The sequence below is a fragment of the Cinclus cinclus genome, chromosome 5 (genome assembly GCF_963662255.1).
Source record: "Cinclus cinclus chromosome 5, bCinCin1.1, whole genome shotgun sequence".
In the NCBI taxonomy this organism is placed as follows: domain Eukaryota; kingdom Metazoa; phylum Chordata; class Aves; order Passeriformes; family Cinclidae; genus Cinclus; species Cinclus cinclus.
The window spans coordinates 29381832-29403748 of NC_085050.1; the positions used below are offsets into that span (position 1 = coordinate 29381832).

Below are 21917 nucleotides of genomic sequence, written 5' to 3' on the forward strand. Positions count from 1 at the left end.
ATAGTTTCTGCTCAGGTATCATGTGCATATTCACCCAAGACTTCCCTCACACTTGTCATTGTCCCCTTACGTCCTCTGTGGGGCTGGGGCTTTTGCTGGGAGGAGGCAGAGTGGGGATTTGCATGGCTAGCAGTCTCCCTACAAGGTTTATAAAGCTAAAAGGCAGAGATGCATCAGTTAGTTAGGATTTAACAAATGTGTAAGGGACACTGCTTGCTGAATAACGATGGAGCTTTAATAGGTTATTAACCGTTTTCTTCAAACTTTAATCTGTGTAGACTGTATCATGACCTTCCCTACACAGTTTGTATTCGTTTTATGTAAAGTTGCAGTGCAGCATTTTTGTTGCAAAGCTTTTCCAGAGCCTCTGTACTTACATCTGTTAGAGAGCTATCTGTGATGCCTACAGGCACTGTTTGTAAGTACTACAATATCACTGGTCTGTTTGTATTAATTCTGTTCCCTTCTGATTTTAGTTGTGTGCCTGGTGGCTTACCACACATTTTTCATGCTGTTCGTCTGGTCATATTGGAAAACAATCTTTACGCTACCAATGAATCCTTCAAAAGAAGTAAGATAAACTTAATTTTTTTTTATAAAATAGCCTAGCCAAATGTCTGATTTTGTAGTGTTTTAATAACTTGGTCTCTGATCTCATCTAGCTTTGCACAGATGGCAGTTACAGCTTCCTAATAGATTGAGTCAGATTGCAATCAGTGTAGTGACCAAGACAAAAAAAGAAGTAACCATTTCTATAATTATTTAATAGCTATTTTAAAATGAGATATTTATGGTAGAAGAAAAAATCCTGTCCGGTTGAAAAATATTAATTATTTGAACTAGCAGCCTAAATCTTTGCCTTGGGAATATCAGACTTTTATGTGAGCAAAAGTTTATTTCCCTAACCCTAAGGCTTACATTTCTTGTCAGCATCTGTCTGTTGTCCTCTGAATAAAAACTTCTTCCACGTCTGTTTTGGTACAAAGGAGCTTTTGGATTGTGGTGGGAGTGCACAGCTGATGGTGGGAAGCCACAGCTGGCTAAGCAGGAACAGAGCTAGTCAAGAACAGCCACATGGAAAAAGAGGTCTGGGGAGGTTCTCCATCAATGACACTGATGGAAATTCTGCTCATGCTAGCTTATAGCTAGCACAGTTTTTTGGCCTCTTCCATTCTGTCTTCATCCAGAAGCCTCTCAGTCCTCAGTAGATGGTGTGTTACACAATCTCTGAGGTCAGGAGGAATCATGCTATGGCTGCCCTGTAGTTTGAAATACCCACAAAACAAGCACTTCCTTTGGCATGGACTCAACTCTAGCTGCTCTAAGTACCAGGTCAACCTGATATGAATAGCTTGTGATTTCTGCTGTCAGTTGTGCACAGGTTCTTTTCCAAATAGTTTTCATTCACCACTAGGATACGTAATTGTGAAAGCAAGTAGATAATTCAAACGAATTGCCATCTTCACTGGAGTTCACACTGCAGTCTTTACTACAACCTGGGGTGGGGAGGAGCAAAATAAATTAAAAACCTATTTCATTTGGTAATTACATAGCAAAATGTATGCATGTATATGATGACTGTAGTGTTAATTAGAAGGGTTTTCAAATCATTGGGCTGATGCCAATAAAAGCATTTTGACAAATCCTGCTACATGTAGTACAGTTCCAAATCCATCATGCAGTGCTACTGGAGAATTTCAAATAGGGTAGGAAAGGTATTGTATTTGAGTAATAGAAAGCAATGTGTGGTGTTCCTGTGTTCTTTGAATTTACACAGTGTGGCTGGCAGTAAGTGACATCTTTGTTGTTCCTTGTCTTTTTCCTGTTCAACTAGAGTGGTATTTTAAAAATTTAATTAGGTTATCTTGTAATGTTAAATTACTGCTTGGCTTCCATTTTATAGGATAAAGATGAAAAAGATGTATTTTCAGGTGAACTGAACTAGCAAATACTTGTTTGAAGACTGTAAAACAGATAAAGCTTTTGCATTTTGTTTTCATGAATACTGCAGCTGGTGCAAACCACACAGCTTTCTTTTAAGCTTATTTCAAACTTTTACATGTTAAGTAGGTTTTGATGGACTTTACTGTAGTGTGTGCCATTCTTTATTTGTGTGTGGCAACTTTATACAAGCATGAAGAAGGAAGTGAAAATGGTTACCCAGGCATGAAGGTTTTAGATGTAGAGCTACTCTGAGGAACAATATAAAAAGATGGAACAGTAGCTCTGTTTACATCAAATAAGCATTTAAAAAGTATTCTAAACTAAGTTTATGTAGTGAGAAATCTTATTTATCCCAATGTAAATCAACTCATATGTTGATAAGAGTATGTTCTTGCAAGAGAAAAAAAAAATGGTGATGTGAGAAACTCAAGTTAAACGGTGACTATCCAGCTTCAGCTGGAAGATTGTGGGCTTTGTCAGGAAGGGTGGAGTGGTGTCTTCTCTACGGAAGAGAATAGGCTCCTAACAGCATATTTCTGTCTGCTTTCTTATTTTTACATTCACTTTATTTTAGGAAAAAAAGAAAATCGATATTGTTGTAATAACTAGCCTTCCTGTAAGCATAAATGCTCTGCAGAGGGCTTCTGTTTCTGGCACAGGATAGAGACAGCTCTTCCTGCCAAATGTGGACTTATTTTCAAAGGTGATTTTTTGTATCCTGTTTCTCTGGTAAAGACTTCTGCCTGTTTCTAGAAACTACAGTGACAAAGCTGGCTATGTTGCTGTGCTGCAGAGGACTTTGGAGTTTGAGAAATTTGTGCTTCTTCATGTATAGTAAGCATCTCTCTCAGAAACTTTTGCCTTTTCAGCACTTGCTAGAGCCCTGTTTGTTACTGTTTTGGGCAGTGACTGAAGCTGGCATTTTATTCAGGAAGATACTCAAGATATGGTTATTTTGTTGTACCAGAGCCATGTCTTCCTTCTCTCAGCCAGTCTCTAAAGTAAAAACACATCCTAACACCTGCATGAAGAGAACAGAAGTGACAGATAATAAAAGGGAAAATGCCAGACACCAGAAGAGAAATAAAGCTGTCTTTTCTGCTATTACTAGTAGTGCATTTTCTTTCAGTGTGTAACTGAAGGTTATATTCATTCGTTAATATTTGGGATTACAGAAGTAAATTGACTGACCTTTTAGGGGAACTATAAGCTCTTGATATTTCTCTTGAAGAATGTTGCTCAATACTTCCAGAAGCATTCAGCATTGCATCAGTACCAAATCAGAAGTGTTTTTCATTTTGTCTTCAGTTGCCATAAAATAAATTAGTTGTCGTGGGAACACTGGGGCTTTTGCTGTAATATCCTGTACTTGTTGCTAATCCATCTTTATATAATGAATATTTATTCCTCTTTACACATCTACAGTTACATATTTAACTTGGAATTTGCTACTATTTCTTCTGTTTTAAAAATTATTCCAGTTTCATCTATCATATTCAGACAAGGAGTCCCTAGAGAGGGAGCCTAGAGGTGAATCCCAGCAAGAAGTCTTAAGACGGGCAGCCAAGGACCTTCCTATCTATACACGGACAATGTCTGGAGGTAAATTGGTGTTCAGGAGACTAACAGAGGCAGGTGTCTTAATGCAATACTTAATTTGAAAGGAGTTTTCAAGGGTTTGGATTGAAGGGAAAGAGTTTTTTTCGTATTTCATAAAATAACAAAGTGGTCCAAGAACTTTAATTTAGCTTTGTGCAGCTACATTTATTCAGTGTATAAAGATTGTTGGGAACTAAATTTCAGTGTACAATTTAGGATTTTAAAGTGGGTTGACAGTGCCTTACTTTTGTTTTCAAATTGGTATTAAACAGCTTGTGATACCAACAAGCTGCAGAAGAGGCTGTAGCAGTCATTAACTGCTACAGATTTCATTTATCATGGGTTAAAAAATTAAAAAAACAGAATCACTGTCTGCATGTCATGTATAGGTAGGTAGATAGATCGCAGTAAGAAACCATTACTGTTTTACTTGTTGGTTGTTCAGTTGCAAGAACAAGAGATCTTCCAAACTAAGAGTTAATCTAACCCTCCTCACGTTGTCAGTTTTTGAATGCTGACTAGGTAAGCAAATCCAAGAGATAATCTCACATAATAAATGAAAGATGTTGGAATAATAGCTTAAAATAGCTATGTTGTTGAATAGTCTTTTTACGTTTTCCAGTCCAGTGAGGGTTTTGTTGGTTGGTTGTTTTGCAGAGCTAAAAGGCTTGGTGGGGGAAAAAAATATTAGTATGATTAGCAGAGATTGCAAAAACTGAGCTTTTTGGGTTCAGTCTGATAGATACAGCATTGCAAGTAGTTGAAGAATGCTTTGGTATTTGCAATTGCTTCTGATCATGCTGAGATGCTTTCCTGTGGGTTCTACTGGCCTGAGCTGATAGTGTGTACTTTTGCACAGACTTCAGAAATCAAAATGTGTGACTTGTACGTTGAAATCTAATCTTGGAACTATTTTTCTTTAGCAATCAGATATTGTGACAGATGCCACCTTGTAAAACCAGATCGTTGCCATCACTGTTCAGTATGCGACAAGTAAGAATATTTTTTAAATAAGTGATTTTCTGAATTAATCCATTTTTCTTTCTTGGCAGAGAAGCTTTTATTTTTTATTAGTAGATTTTCAGGCTTAGTATTTTGTCAGACACACTTTCTTCCCCCCCTTAGATTTTCTTTCGTAAATTAAAACAAAATCTGTTTATTTCTAAGGAAGTCTATAGCTTAGTCTAATTCATTTCATTACTTCCTTGATGCCAGCATGGATTGCATGGTCTTATACATTCTTTACATAATGGTTAAAAATTATAAATATTAATAAAGAATTTTCCTTAAGAATGTAACCAAAATAGCTGATAAAAATGTGCTGCTTTTGTTAGAATCTGAATAAACATCACTACCCATCTCAATCGAATCATGATGTCAGTTATATCTTACCTGAGGTAATAAACTTAATATCTATTTTTTAGTGGATAACTTGCAAGTTACTTCTGTTTAAAGAAAGAAACAGCCAAGCATTTTTCCATTTCTAACTGAAGCCATAAAATTAAGTTCTTGGTTGTCTAGCACAAAAGGAAGTTCATATCCATACTCTCCAGAATTCTGATTGCTTTCTAATTTAATCTTTCTTTTGGCTGTTCTCTCTTATCCTTTTCCAGTTAGCTTGGATGTCTGTGTGTTACTGTACTCTGGCCCCACAGTGCTTTATAGTTCTAACTTTGGGAGAAGACACATCTTCAGAGGGTGATATATTCTTAGCTTTAAGGCTGTTCCAAATACTTTTCAGCTGATCAGATGTTCCAACATGATTTTGAGGTGGAGAAGACCTTGTTTTGACCAGGAAAGCAGTAGAGGCACTGAAAGAAAGACAGAGTTGAGACAGAAAGAGCATCTTGGTTGTGTTGTGTGGAATGATGGTAGCAGTGTAACATAGAAACATAGTCGTGTGTGTTTCTAGTGAAGAAAAATGATGACTTGTTATCCCACAAAATGTGAGTGAAATTTGCAGAATGCCATTAGTTAACATATTTTGTAGAATACTTTTGTTTTGTCCTTACCTTACCAAAATTTGCTCGTTTCAGTCATATCTGATTTTCTTGTGAGCGTTTTAATGGAACATTTTATTAACTTTTGCAATTGTATTATTAAATAAATTTTATTATTTTAAGAAAAAATATTACTATATATTAAAATTTGCAATTAATTAATTGCAAAAGTGTTTGGGATTTTTCATACAAGGTAAGCTCTTAAAAACCTTGTCTATTCACATAGAAAGATGTGTATATTTCTATAAAAATAGACCTTGTCCTTGGAAATATATTTAGTTGTATGACTGCATAATAATTGAATTATCCTAGTTGCTAAGGTTCTGCCAGAAAGTAAACAGTAGTTGAAAACCCTATTCAGATTGAGGACCAAATGGTAAAGTTGACCAAATCCTATAAGGTTGCATTTTCTTAAATCATAAGTTCTTGACAAATCAAATGTTTTCAGTTTGCCTTATCTGCCATTTCTACAGTTCCCTTGTAGGTAAACTGTATTATATGAATTTAAATAGATGTATTTATTAAGTAGATTATATAATATATAGTAAATGTGGATCATTCTTAATTTGTATGTAAGTAATTTAAATCTGGCCTGTAACTTTGCTTCTAACAATTTTTTTTCTTTTGGCAATACTTGGAATTCTGCTGGTGTTTTTTAAAGATGCATTTTGAAAATGGATCATCACTGCCCTTGGTGAGTGTACTGTTGGTTTTCTTTTCTTGTGTTCTGGTTTGGTAAAATACACTTTTGTGGGGTCTGCCATGACAATAATGCTTCAGCATCCCTGGAGGTAGATGCATATGTGAGGTTACTGGTCTTGCAGAACTGTTTGAGTTATTTACTGTGTGTCCTCTTTTCCTAGTTGTGACATACAAAAAGAAGTTCAATTATAATTTTTCTTGGACTTTAGAGTTTGGTACCTCTTTTATGTTTTTACCAGCATGGATGAAGTAGACTTCTGATCAGTGAGAACTTCCTTTAAGAATTGTATCTTTTCTTCATGGAGTTTCAATATTACAGTGCCTTAGTTGCTTTGAAGGGTGAAGTGCAACCCTAGGTTTAAAATGAAAGGGCAAGGCTATTCCCAGTTCCTTTTACTGAAGCTCCCAGGACAGCTGGAGTGGACTTGCTGGAAACACCCAAGTTAGAACTTTCAGTTTTATGGGTTGTTATTCTTTTTTTTTTTTCATTCTTTCTCCCCTCTGCCTCCCACCCTCCCTCATTTTGGTGCCATGTCAGCCCACACAGTGGTTTTGTTCTCCTGTCTTTTCTTAGCAGCCCTTGGAACCAGTGGATAGACAGGATGTATAATTAGTTTTCTGTCAGTTTGTCAGATGTATCTCACAGAAATAATTAAATATAATTGCTTAGTAAGGTCCAAGTTTAGAGGATTGAGTGGTACATGGCAGTTCCTCACCATATAAAATGATCAAAGAAGAATCCCCTGTGCTGGACAAACTGAATGGTGGATGGTACTAAGCAGTGGTTTTGACACTTTCTTATATCAAATTCTAGGACAGGGGAGGCTCCCTTCTGGGGCAGGAACGGGTGGTGGGCTCCCCCTGCTTCTTTTGGTCCTGACTACAGCATCTGCTATGATGCAATTGGATTTTAAGCATCTCATCTTGTTTTGCATCTATGTGGTCGATACAATTGAAAGAAATAGTTACCAGTGTGGGTAGAGTATTTTGCTGTAGGGATAATCAGCATGTGAAAATTGATGATGTTCAGCGTTAGCAGTGTGCTTCTTAAAAAAAACATCCACAACAACAAACAAGGCCACAACAAAGCAAACAGGTAAAACCATTGTGGAATAAATTTTTTAGAACAAAAAGGACAGTTTCTTTTTTTCAGCTTTTTAACAGCTGCCTTGTTGAAAGCTCTAAGAAAAGCAGGAAGCAGTTGCCAGGCTGTTCCTGACAAAGTATCAGTGAAAAGTCTCTATGATTATTAATATTCAATCCTATAAACACTTCTTATAAGCTTTATGGTCTCTTCAGGATTTTTTTGTGTTTTTCTGTCTTGAGACATTTACATGAAAATGTCATTAATGTAAGCTTCAATTTCAGAATAAAAATCCATTGTATCAAATAACAAATCACAAACAATAGTTAGGTTTTGTGTAAAAGGACAGTAAAGTGCTATTTTGCTAGGGCAGAAACTTTTAGAAAAAACATGTTTTCCTCTCAGTAGCATTTGCTTATTATGCATGTTTGCACTCTTCTTAATCTAACAACATAAACATACTCAGTCTGAGAGGGTATTTATACTGCTCATTGGTTTTAATCTAATAAGCAATGGGTGCAAAAATAAAAATACAAATAGAAAAGGTAATTGAAAAATGTGTAATGCTTCTTGATAGAGAGATGTTCCTTTTGTACTCCAAATAACAGAAATGCATTAGAAAAAGAGGTGTTGGGCATTTTTTCCTAATTTGAGCAGATCTTCACAATTCCTTGCTCACCCTAAAAGAAAGAACTATGTGGAAGAAATGAAAGAGTTTTGAAATACTGCAGAGGTGCTGATGAAGCTTTATAGTTTCCTGTACAGACCTATGTTTAAAGGTTCTTAGGGAAATAACATGGCTACCTTGCCAACTGCCAAGGATGCAGTTCAGTGTAATGGATGTGTTTTAGCCTTTCATAATTAGGTTCTCCTGAACATCATGAGGTTCTGGTTTGCTTTTCACATAGTGTTTTTTTGGTGGGAGCAAGCTGGGTGGAAAGGAAGGGGAAAAAAACTCATGTGATGCTTAGGGAGAACAGGGAAACAGCAATGACAGCTATCTCTAATGTAATATTCTGCTAGAAGAAGGATTTCTGGAGAGAGGATGGGTAAAAATAACCTATGGAAGGTAAGAAGGAGCTTCTGGAAGGCAGAAATAATGAGGGGTTGTCGTGTCCTAGCCCCAAGTCACCTGTCTGCTGCTCTCTGGGAGGCTTTATTTTGCCTGTCACTCCTGCACTAATGGAAGCACTGTGATAAATGGAAATATTTAACACTAACTGCTCTGAGAGGTTTAAGTGATGCGTTGATGATTTCTAGTGCTGCTGCTACTTACAGATGGAGCTGCAGGTGGGAATCCAGAGCCTTGAGGCATCACTTAAAATATTGTTTGTATATAGCACTCTTAGTACTAACAAGGTGTATTTAGGAGCACTTTAGGAATAATTCAAAACATCTCTCCTTTATCTTTTGAGTAATCCAAATAGCTTGAGTCTTCTGGACTCTGTGGTGCTTTTTGTTAAATGACTTGCATCACCTTCAGTGCCTTGTAAATTATTTCTTAGCCTGGAATTTTCAGTAAACTAACCCTTCAGACAGGAATGATGTATATTCTTGTTTTACTTGAAAATGGAGCATTTAAAATGTTAGCTGTAATCCACATTGTTATTCTGGACTGTATGAATGCTTTACTGCAATAACATACCATTATTTAGCCAGTTTTTGATATATTTTTTCAGTTCTACTCTTTCTCAGAAATGTTAGACTTCAAATCTAACCGCTTTGATTGAGGTTTAAGACTTGATGCTACATTCTCAAACAGTACAATTACAAAACCTTGTCAATCTTCTGATGAACTGTTCTTTTCCAGTAAGACCTCTGCAGTCTGGAACCTCATCAAAATTGAAGGGATCATAATAATTTATGCAAGTTTATTTTGACATGTGTACCACATGCCATTGTGCAAAACAGTTTCATCTTTGGGGAATAACATTTTGCTTGGTATTTCTTTTCTCACATCAAATAGTGTCTTAAGTAAGAACAGTTCAAAAATGAGTATCATGAAAGGACAGTAGGATTATCATAGAAAACCTGAACCTGAATTGTTTGCAGTTTATCATGGAATTGTCTACTTTGACATATTTAATGAAAAATCCCACTTCACTGTGAAGAATTTTATGTTTACTTTTCGATAAGAATAATGATGAGCTTAAAAATGTATCTTTTTTCTTTAATTAGAGCAATGTGTTGTGAGTGCTTAACTGTAGTTAACAGGAATGCTTTAGCTATTGCTGCATGTTTAAATGGCAATGCAAAATTTAATGTTTAGCAAGGTGTTATGTTTTGTCTAAACAAAACTTTGAACAAACTGACCCAACTCACTACCCACCCTGAGAATGGGTAACAGTAATGTACAGTGAAAATTTCTTTGCTTTTTTAAGACTTTACCGTTACCTGATTAGCATGTCTTCTGCCATTAGCATCACCACCTCCCTAAAGAAGAGAGCAGTTGTGGTTAACTTGCCTTGCACTTCTGGAAGCTAAAGTTGAGCTTCACCAACATTCTTTGGTTTTTTGGGCTTTTGTTTTGGTTTGGTTTTTGTGTTTTTGGTTTTTTTTTTTTTGTTGTTGTTGTTTTTTGGTTTTTTTTGTTTTGAGACTTATTTATCAAAACACAAGCATCTTTATGAAGGTAAGTCTTCTCTTGACTGATCTTTCTGGCAGCACTATCAGTTAGGTTTTTTCAAGCTCATATGAAGAAGAGTTTGTCAGGGTTAGTGCAAAGATAGCTTTGATTAGCTTCTCAGTTCAACCAAATAAAAGTGGAAGCAGTTTACCAATGAAGTGCCCATGGGGAGTGCTCCAGTTTTTCCATTTGGCAGATGTAATATCATTATATGTTTAATAGCACTCTGAAATTCATAATACATAATATTCTCTCTAATGGGAAGCTACTATGGTACTAAATGCACCCTCATCATCATAGTGTATACTAGTTGCTCATTATCATGTATAAAATTCTTTACAAATGGGAGACAGGTGATCTTAAAGCCCATAAATGAAAATTATAAAATGAGATGTATTTTAACATTTAGATGTGTTTCCAATGTCTTATTCCCTGTCATATTGTCACTGATATGGAATGTTTTCTATTCCAGAGTAGCATTTCTCTCATTATTTTATGTAAATACAAATATTTTTAGGAATCTCCTGTAAATGTTCTTATATTTGAGAATCTTACTAAGAAGTTTTATGGTATGAGAAGTTTTAAGTGTATAGTATGGGTTAATGAAGGAGGATCTGGATTAAATGAGACTGCTTTTATTCTCAAAAAATTCAGTCAAATTTCAGTTCCTGGTTTGTACTGACCCAGTTGACATGCAGTATGCCTAATGGTATAACATGGATACTTTCCTGCAAACCGAAAAAAAAAAAAAAAAAAACCAAAGCTAATTGCCATCACATTTACATTAAAGGTGCTGAGAACAAATTTCATACCATAAATTAGAATATAATCTCAGCAAGTTGTTGGAAGTGGTGTTACCTGGTAAAGTTCTTTGGGCTTTTTTGTTGTGATGGTGGTGGTTTGATTTGGGTTACTACACTGATTTGAGAATTGAAACTAAATCCATTCCAGTAGCTTGAGGCAGCAGAGATAGGAAGTAAAACTTGGTTTACATGCTGGCATAAATGTTTTTACAGTAAATAAGCTTAACTTAAATTGGATGAAAGCAAACTTCCATGACATTCATTTTTATGTGTTTTTTTCTTTGTTTTCATCAGGGTGAACAACTGTGTAGGATTCTCCAATTACAAATTTTTTCTTCTCTTCTTGGCTTACTCGCTACTGTATTGCCTTTTCATTGCTGCAACAGATTTGCAATACTTTATAAAGTTTTGGACAGTGAGTACTCTGCTCTACATATTGTCTTTAAGTGTGTGAAGTTAAATGCTGTGCAAGAAATCTAAGGGGACCTACAAAAAAGCTAAAGATAGACATTTTTACAAGGACATGTAGTGATAGGATAAGGAGAAATGGCTTTAAGATGAAAGAGGGCAGATACTGATTAGATATTAGGAAGAAATTCTTTACTGTGAGGGTGGTGAGCCCAGAGAAGTTATAAATTCCCCATTACTGGAAGTGTTCCAGGCCAGGTTGGATGGGGCTTTGAGCAACCCGGTCTAGTTGAAGGTGCCTCTGTCCATGGCAGGGAACCAAATGATTGTTAAGGTCCCTTGGAAGCCATTTCTGTTTCCAAGGCATTACATTGTAAACTAGTATCTCCTAATCTCATGTACAAAATTATAGCCTATATATACACAATCATCGCCTTCATTTTTTTTCAAATTATTCTTCTCTAAAAGACACTTCAAAGTTCAGATCTAAATTTTAGATTCTTGCTCTCAGTATTTATAGTTTCCCAAGCAAGGGCCTGTGTCTTCAACTTAGATGCTGTCACCAACCTAATTGCATGGCTGTCTGTACACAGAAGGTATATAATCAATTTATTGATATTCTTGTTGTGTGGTGTGTTTGTCTGTGTGCTGAATTTGATTTGGCTGAATAGAGGATTATTAATAATCAAATAAAACAGCTATTTCCCCCATTCTAATGGCTATTTTTTTTTTTATTTTAGAATGGCCTTCCTGATACTCAAGCCAAGTTCCACATCATGTTTTTATTCTTTGCTGCAGCTATGTTTTCTGTCAGTTTGTCTTCTCTCTTTGGGTATCACTGTTGGCTTGTCAGCAAGAATAAATCTACATTAGGTAAGTAGATTTAATGCTTCTGTGTTTAGGAACAAAAATAAATAATAAATGTATCTTATATGCATGGGGGTAATGCAGGAAGTGGGCAATTCTACACAGGTTCCTTGGATCTTAGTTAGAAGACTCCCGAGTTATTCTGCTCCCTGGAAATTTTGACTCTTTCTCTCTTGCCCCAAAGGGCCAAGTTATTAACAAACTTAATCTTCTTCCTCTCACTGCTTTCTATCCACAGTTTATTAACAGAAACTGAATAAACTAAATAAAATAAAATCAAGATAAATTTCTAATAAATGTTAGATGGACTACTGTGTGCTTGCACATGTAATGTTTGAATGCATGTGTGTCTGATCACAAAGCTTAATAAATAAAGTCCAGAAGACTTAAGTGCCTGTTCTCTACACCATGCTGGACTGTAGTAATGCCAATTTGCAATATAGTCATTAAAACTTCTAAATCTTGAAATGCTTCCCTGTTGACATGAGCTGATCTAAAGTAGGCCAGTGAATTGGCCTGTTTTTTTCCAGTTCTCTTTGGATTTGGTAATGATAATTAATGATTATTTTGATGATTAACAGAAAACTTTGAAAATGGGTGTCTGTACCAATGGAAGAAAGCTTGTTTACTTCAATATTTCCTCTAGGATTTTTTAGTTTCTTCAGTGTTCTAACAAATCATTGACTTTGAACGTTTTTTTACTGGTACTAATTTCTATCTGGGTATAAATACAGAAACTTTATTAAAGATGCTTATTTGAACAGAAATAAATTCATGTTCTGTTTATAAACTGATCTTTTAATTTTAGTGAAAAAAAATTTGTTCAGAGGTAATCATAATGCCTTACAGTTCTAATTCAGCATTTTGTGTTTTCAAAACAAATGGAATCCCATGCTGGTAATATAATGTGTTTCCTGCCTACTTAAGTAACTCGGGAAAATCTGAGTGTCTCTTCCCGTTTTACTTTGGGAAATTGCTCGATAAGTGAAGCCTTAAAATAATGAAGTAAGTATAAATATAATGAAGAAAGCCTTAAAATAATGAAGCCATGATAGCTTTAAGTGTGACTGTGCTTAAATCATCTGGGGAGTTCTTTTCCTAGCCTAATACGGGCATTTAAAAGGGTGCCCCCATCTTCCCTTTCCCCTTCTTTATTGTAATTAATGCACACTGCATGTGGGAAGTCGTTTCCAGCAGTTCATAGCTAAGGTTTGACTGCAGAAGGGCAGTCTCAGCATGGTTCTGACATGGTTTGTGGGAGCTGTACTGTCAGGACATCAGGACAGAGCTTGCCTGCTAGGTATAGCCAGTTAAGGGAATTAAATGGCTATCAGTCACTTGGTAGAAAGTGAATGAACTTTCTGCTTCAGGAACTTTGCAACACTTGAAGCTATATTTAGCTCTCTTCTCCAGAAATTTAGGTTGGATGGCCAGGGGGAATAATCTGGGTTTATGAGCAAAGATGTCTCTTTATGCAGTGGTAAAATCTCACTATATTTTCATACCCTGGTGTGTGAAAAGCTAGTCTTACTACTAAAGTAGGTTAACTTTTTCTTCTTTTACATTACTTTTTCTGTAGTAAACCCTTTGTTTAGGTTTTTCTTCCTTGAACACTATGTGTCTGTGTTCATAGTTGCATGCTGAAATCTTCATGTAAACATATCATGCCTTCTTTAAAACTGAGTTCCTCACTCTTCCTTGGCTTGATGAGGGAGGAGGGTGAAGGAGACTTCCACCCTTCCTAAGCCACTGGACTTGTTCCACATGCACAGTGCCAGTGTAGCACTGACTTTGGCTTCCAAGAGTGCACTCACTCTCTTTCTCAGCCATTTGGGCAGTACAGCCTTCCCTCTTGGGTGATGTTTCCTGCAGTGAAAGTGCCTAAGTACTGGTGGGAGACTTCAACATGCTAACCTGCAGAGAGGTCTGATTAATGCTTTTTCTTTTTAAGAGGTATTCAGAGCTCCCATATTTCGTCACAGAACAGATAAGAATGGCTTTAGCCTGGGCTTCAGCAAAAACCTAAGGCAGGTGTTTGGTGATGAGAAGAAATACTGGCTGCTGCCTGTGTTTTCAAGGTATGCTGTTCCTAATGTTTCATTTGTTTAAACTGTTGAATAATCAGGATCCGTAGAATTTGGCAAATGGTTAATTTTTTGAAATAAGATATAGTAACAATTTAATAAAAAAAGTCTTCAAACTTGAGAGATTTTGGTACATATGACACTAATTCTGAATTTTTCAGTTTAGGGGATGGTTGCTCCTTTCCAACTTGCCTTGTTAATCAGGATCCTGAGCAAGCTTCCACACCTGGTGGACTTAATTCAACATCCAAAAAGTAATCTGCTTTTTGTTACCCATTTCAAATAGTTGATTTTTTTTTTCCCTGTGCACACATAAACAGAATGATGTATAATATGCTTAAAAGTGGTAAGCAAATGAAGAGTATCCTTTTAATAAATCCAAGTAATATTTTAGCAGTTAAGCTGTAAATCAGGTAATCCTCAGATTTATATTTAAATGTATGGAAATGAGGTAGGTTGGTTCCCCCTGATGTGCTTTGTCTCAGTTCAGTGGCATCCTAGGACCTGAATTTTTCACACCTGCTTAACAATCAGTGTCAGCAGTATTCTTTATGCATACATATGTGATGGTTAGTCAGTCTGCCTGTGATACAAATCCATTGTCCTGCATGGTTTTTGGGGGACCTCTGGTTTTTATTGTCTAGTGAAAGCTGCTTCATATAAAGGAAATTATCCATAATGGCACTTGGTCCAAAGCACAGGAAGCTGAATATTGTTTCTGCTGATAATAGAACATGTTTTATTAATTCTTATCCTTAATTGACATGACGTCTTTAAAGTGTAAGAAGTATGCATATTCTCCTTTAAATAAATTCTTATTGCATCTCTGATGAAGCATTAATGTAAAGTGTGATAAGTATAGTGAATATGTGGGTAAGAAATTAAAATGGAATCATACTGACAATCTTTTATTCAGAAAAGAAATATATGACATTTCAGCTAGCTGTTTACTGATGTTTTATCTTACCCCAGCATTCTGTAGCTTACTCTAGGAAAGAGATTTTGAGATATTCTCTCCACTATTTATCATATCAAATTTGTTGTAGTGAAGAAGAATGTAGGTAAGAGTGCATTTGAGGCTGAAGTACACGTATTAATATAAAGCAGCTGTCAAATAAAAAAACCCTGTGCTTTTTAGATTGTGCTTGCACTTGTGACAATACAATGTCATGTATGTAATGATAAAAAGGTTGTGATTCATCGGACAAGAAGCAAGGTGAAGTAAGGAAAAAACTGCGTATGACAAACTGTAATGTGTGATAAGATGATGAAAAATTACTGCAGTTCACTAATGTTCTATTTATTGGCACTACAGTGAGAACCATCTGTTTCCTGCAAAGCCGTTGCGTGATTCCCAGAGCCACCTACTTACAGATACCCCAGCTTGGTCAGAAACTGCTGCAAAGGCTGAAAAGGGCAAAGTTGGTAAGGAGTTGACATATGCTGCAATGATTTCTGTTGTATAAACTAGTTTTGGAGGATATGGTGTAACAATGACCACAGTCACATGGCTTGTATTCCTGAACCAAAATTCTTGAAACTTTTTATTAATTAGATGCATGTAGGAATTTCCATGTGTCAAGCTGCTGTGCCTTTCCCAGTCAAACCTGACCAAGGGATATCAGAACACTAATACCAGTAGATGCTAATTATTTTTTTTAAGCTAGGCCTCATAGCACCATTGATAACAAATTGCTTATAAAAGAGGTGACACCTATTTGCCGCTAGTGAAAAGCTATGTAATAGACATGGGACGGAACTAGACTTGGTAATAGAGTAATGACATTAAAATTAGGGTTAATTCAAGGTTGTATTATTTGCTGAAATAGACATGAGACCTTTTTCTGTGGGAATACTATTTTTTTGTCTTTTAAGGTATGAGCAATCCTGCATTAACCATGGAAAATGAAACTTAATTTCCTGTAAAAGAAACATCTGAACATGTAATGAAAGGTATGCTAATATCCTCTGTATTTAATTTTTTATTCGATGATTCTTTACCATTTGAAGAATGCACAAAAGAAGATTTCTAAAACACTTCCTATTTTCTTCAATGAATTTTTGCCACATGTAGTAGCACATGAATTCATAGTTTTAAACTAAGCCTCCTACTTCTTCATGTTTGCAAATTGCTTTGATCTTTATACTCGTTTGATCTTTATACTCATTGGTTTTTAGGTAATAGGCCAATTTATTATTATTATTATTATTATTATTATTATTATTATTATTATTATTATTCCCTTTCTTTAGAAAGATACTTAAATTGTGAGTATTCAAGCCAATATTTGTAAGGCTAAGTTTGAAAATTAGGCTATTCATAACACTGAATGCAAAGATCATAGATCATAGCTTTGTCTGCTAAAACAGGTAAAAGTCTTATCAAATGATGATGCAAAAAGGATTTATTCTAACATATAAGCTATTGCTGTCTTGTTCTGAGTCAGGTACTGAGCTGCATCCTATTTAGTACTAAAAACCTGCTGCTAACTGAAGAGCAAATGTGTCCATATGAATTCCTGAGCGTTTGATCACCTGCTGTCAAAAACAGCTGAGTTTTCCTGGATTTCTTGCATTAATATCTTGCAACACAACTTCTCAGAAAGCAGGTTTGAGAAGCAGCTAGTAAATTCTGTTAGGTTCATAACAGGAGTTGACCTATACCCCGGATTGTGGAGAATGAACAAAATCATCACATTCAGTCTAGTACTTGAATATTGCTAACTCCACCAAAACTTATGGATTAAATTATTATCTTAAATTATTTTGTATTTAAAACTGTATTAAAAGTTTAACTGCAGCTATAAGAATTTCTGCATACCAAATAATTGGTATGGAGGAGTTGTTCCAGCCAGGTCATTTCTTCTCTGCTGTTGGAAGCACCTTTTCAGTCACCCTGAAAAAATGTGTCAAGTGAATATCCTTCATTTATGTGTGATATGACTCTTGGACATATTTTCATGGCTGTGAGGTTGTTCATGGTCCCTCATGGAAGAAATGAAAGGCATAGAAAGTCATCAGGGAACTGCAGTGATTGTTACTAGACCTGTTAGGAATAGTATTGCACTGTCAAGGCACATGATAAAATGTGTGCAGATACCAACAGATGGGCCCATGACTTGTACCAAAAGGTTCCTGGAAGCTCAGTTTGGTTCCGAAGAGAAATTTAAAAACCTCTTGGCCCTCACATTCTGGTTTTGTGTTCAGTGATGAAGACACAGAAGACACAGTTCCAGATATAGGTACATCTGCAAAGTTGATGATGATGTGAAGTGTTAGAGGTGTTGAAAATGTGGGTGTCATATGAACAGAGTTAAAGAGATGAGCGAAGGAAACTCAGATGGTGTCTGCAATTTTCACTGCTCTGTGTATGATACTTTTAATAGAATATGAACCCCTCATTTCTAACCCTTTGTTCAAAATGTAAAACATTGCATTTCTGCACTGTTTAATCCACTGATTCTTTCAACAAAACAACAGCCTCTGGAAAATACTAAATTACTTACCTTCAGTTAGTTTAATATCTTAACATGTCATCACTAATCAAGAGTAAAATATTGGAGACAGACTTTGAAGAAATAGATTCTTGGATTGTTACAGAAATACCATTAATTGCAACTGATTTTATCAGGTTAGAGTTCTGCTTTCTAAAGTCCTAACACTTTATTTACCGAAGTAATAGCTCTACTTTAATCTTTGAAGAGGTGTGTACAATCAAACATGTTCTGTGGCTGCTCTGAAGATGTTAAAAGTGGATGGGTTTTCCCATCAGTTCAGCTTGATAAACATTTTGTGCTCTTTTTAAATTATTTTCTTCTTTTAAGCCAGTCTGAGAAAGAGTTGTGTTTGCAGACTGATTACTCCATTCTGTGGGGTTTGGGGGCTTTGTTGGGTGTTGTTTTTTCTTTTTGGAAGCACCCATTTGAAACATGTTTTTTTTTAAAGAGAGACTACTTTCAAAGGAGGTTATGTTCCAAAGAGTAAGTCTAAAGTCACATAAAGGGGCTCCTGGAAGTTGTTTTTGAAGTTTTGAAGTTGTTTTTGCCTCACTTGGATTCATGCACTTTCAGACAGGTAGTAAGGACTGGTAATTCTCTGACACGACACTAAGCACCAGATTGATTGTTTGCTTAGCTCTGAGATGTTTCTATGTGGAAGTTAAAACTTTCTGGAGAAGTAACAAAAAATACAGGTTACGGTTTACATATATGTGACATACAGTTGCTGGAATAAGAGCCCTTATATAAAAACTAATTTTAGCTACTTTGCATTTAACTTCATTATATTCTTGTCAATATATGAGTTATATTTGTTCCTAGTGATTGAATAGAATACTTTTAATAGAACTGCTGAAGTCACCACAACAAAAACAAGTAATTTCATCTTAGATATGAAAAGTCCAGCCCACAGCCCCTGCCAACGTGTCAGAATTAGAATTTCTGTCCCACTGAAGGATCTGTTCAATACCCTGTATCCTATAATCCTTCATATTTCAGCAGAGGACTAATTACTGAAAGCACCAGATATAGTTTACCCTAATGTAATAGGGAATGTAAATGTAATAGAGAATTGTTTTTTAATTATGTTGGTATCTGGAAGTACTGTAAAAATAGCTCATGTCATTTTATAAACTGGTGACCTGCTTGCTGTGTACTTATCACTGTCATCCTGAAGTAGATTAATAACATACCTGTGAACAGTCTTACTCCGTTCCTCTTCAGGGTGGCATTTTTATTCTGCTGTTAGTCATTTTCTCGTTCAAGTTGATGAGACTTGTTACAATAACATAATTTTAAAGTATTCTTTGCTTCTAATAATGTGTTTTGTGACTAATGTTCTGTTCCAGTTTAAGAACAAGCTGTTGTTGGAAGAAAGATGCATTCTTCCAAATATCAGCCCTGTTGGCCAGCTGCTGCTGTCTGCTCCTCTATGGATGTGCTCAGAAAACAAACTGACAGATGATTACCTGTCTCCATGTCATGCTTGAAACACGAAACTAAACATACTACTTCTGAACCATATAAAGGATGTTTCAACTTAAAATTACTGGGTTTGAGTGGTGAAGGATGATTGAGTACTAGAATGTGGAAAAAAAGAAGAGTTTGAATTTACAATTGTAAAAATTCAATGTCTGGTTGTATTCTGATATTCAGCACAAGAAAAGCGTGACCTCCTTAGTATCAGTTCATGTTCTTGGCTTGGTTTTGGAAATTCACCTTTTAATTCAAATTGTTGTAAGTAGTTGACTTTAAAATCAAATTTTTGCACTACTGGCTCTATGAATAGGGAGAACAGTGAGTGTTGATTAGGAATAGTTTAGTGGCTTGGTGGACTGTATTTTCTTTTGAGCCCTTGATGAGCAATCTTTGAAGATAAGAAGACCTAAGTGAAGTGTCTGACTATTTTTGGAACATTTTTTGGAAAACATTATTATAAAAGCTGTTTTCCCTCAGATCTGTACTATCAATAGCTTGAAAAGTTGTTGACAGGGCAAATAATCCTTTGGTTAATTGAATGTTACAGTGGGCCACTGCTCAGTGGTGTGATAAAAAGCCTGTGTTCAGATGGGTAATATGTAAATGAAACCAGCCAGCTGGGGATTTTGATGGAAGCTTCACAAAATGGTCCTACAAAATGGGATTTCATTGTCCCAGTTAAAGCTCTTACTCTTTTGGGAAGCAAATGTTGGCCCTGAACTTGGATCCAAAAGGCTTTTTACCAACCTATGTTAATTACTGAGGGCCACTGTCTTTCATGCTCCTAACTTCCTATTAATCAGATCTCTCTTGTCTCAGATTTCTTTTTTCACTTTTTCTTCAAGACACTGCCTTTCTTACTGCATAACTTAATGAATACCATGTACTGTTATAACTTGTGATATTTGCATTTACAGGAAACGGATTTTTGATTGCAATACCAAAAAGCCAAGCGGCTGCATATAGGAAATCCCATTCAATTAATTTAGGAGCTAGCAGATTTCTTAGGATCAGAGTTTACTGACCAGAATAAAAGAGGAATTTTTGGCTTTCAAAGTCAAGGAAGTTTCAGCAACACAAATCTAATTGTCTTGTGCCTTTTGTATACACTACATTTATGGTATCAGTGTTTACATTTAAATGCAAATTTCTGTTCTGAAAACAACTTTAGGAGGAACTTAGTTATGCTTTCTAGGGGGCTAGATAAAAAGACAAGTCAGAAAAGAAAGGTGAAAACCTCTCAGATTACACTGAGTTCAGGTGAAAAAGGAAAGTGCTTCTGTTATCAGACCTGAGTTATTTATTAGGTTTGTTCACACTGTCAAGATGCCAGTCATTTGTTTAGGAAAGTGGCAGCAGGACTAAGCGATAAAATTCTGAAAGCAGAATATACTATCATTAACTCTTCTACCAGCAGGTAACTTCAAAGTTTGTTTTTCTTGGGTTTTAAGTGATAGCTGGTGTAGCAAAATATTGCTTTTTTTTCTCTAGTGAGGGAAAATGTATTTATTTTACCTTTTTTTTTATCTGAAAATTTTACCAGCCTGAAAACATCTGTTTATTGCCAGAAGTGCCAGAGTGTGAATCCCTTGATGTAGAACACCTTTTTTAAACTAGCATGAAGGTAGCATACAGTTTACATGATGCCTGCAGAGATCTAGTTACCAAAAGATTTTTTGCAGCTCTTTATTCAGTGTTGTTCTGTCAGCTTACCTCATATTCGTGTTTGTTTAAAGGCGAACTTGTCAAGGGATAAGGGGGAGAGGGAAAATATATTTTTTAACACTTCAGGTTCTCTAGCTGTAGAGTCTTGTTTTTTATGCAGTTAGTCACAGGGTGGTTTGCCATGGAGCATGCTTTTAAAAATACTGAGTAGGAAATTGAAATTCAGCTTCAGTGTATCTTGCGTCATATTTTTATGTAAAGACAAAAAATTTCTTCCCCAGCAAAACACATCATGGAAATGGATCTCTCTAATACAGATGTCAGTCTCTCTGTATGCAGGCCTCTGAGATCTCTCAGTAAGGCTGGGGATCAAAGTAGAGAAAGGACAGGGATAAGGGATCAGAAATCCTGGCTTCTCCATGTCTCAGAAGTCACACTTGGAAAGCACAATAGCCCTAAATAATCTGCAGTTTTGTTGCAGCCAGAGGCTGTCCCCCTCAGAGAAAACTGATGGAGCCAAGGGAAACAGACACCGATGAAGGGAGGAGAACAGGAAAGAAAGGATGGTAGCTCAGAGGTAAATATTGAGCAGCTCTGGGCATGAGGGCTGTAGCTACATTTGGATGGCCATGAGCTGTGTCTCCATGAAGAGCACTGTCAGCAGGCTTTGAGGGTTCCTGGTAGTTCTCTCTGTGTATAGTATGGACAAAATCAAGCTAATCATGCTCCAAAGTATAATTTCTGATGATATGACTGTACTCTTGGCTTTAAACTCTCTAATACTTTCTATAACAAAGTGAAAATTTCTCTTTTTGACACACTGACCAGTGTCAGTGTTACAATGCATGCAGGAGAATTTGTGGAGAAGTCAGGGTAGCAAGGATGCAATGTTGTTTGTCTGCTTACACTGATTCTTGTGTCCTTTATATTCTTGCTAGGCACTTTACTACAGCCTATTGTGTAATTTCTGTATTTTTTTTAAGGAGTGCTTTTTACCTACTGTACAGTTACTAATCTACTTTTTTGCTAAAAAGAAAATAATATCCCTGATATTTGTCTAGAGGTAGACTGCATTTCAAGCTTTAGTGGAAGCTGGATGACTTCTGCAGACTCCTCAGATGGACCTGAATCCCAAATGACAACAGAGTTAAATTTATTT

The 21917-nt window shown here is 36.0% G+C and overlaps 1 protein-coding gene across 1 annotated transcript in view; it reads left to right on the forward strand.

Moving 5' to 3' along the window:
* The window catches only part of ZDHHC2 (zinc finger DHHC-type palmitoyltransferase 2), a 29153-nt gene extending 13120 nt beyond the window's left edge, over nt 1–16033 (forward strand). Inside the window, exons 3-12 of the mRNA XM_062493530.1 lie at nt 477–571; nt 3426–3546; nt 4467–4536; nt 6205–6237; nt 11053–11173; nt 11907–12039; nt 13985–14111; nt 14279–14371; nt 15433–15542; nt 15993–16033. Of these exons, the coding sequence (XP_062349514.1) occupies nt 477–571; nt 3426–3546; nt 4467–4536; nt 6205–6237; nt 11053–11173; nt 11907–12039; nt 13985–14111; nt 14279–14371; nt 15433–15542; nt 15993–16033 (944 nt within the window). The remainder of the gene's footprint in view (nt 1–476; nt 572–3425; nt 3547–4466; nt 4537–6204; nt 6238–11052; nt 11174–11906; nt 12040–13984; nt 14112–14278; nt 14372–15432; nt 15543–15992) is intronic.
* Nucleotides 16034–21917: the final 5884 nt, after the last annotated feature.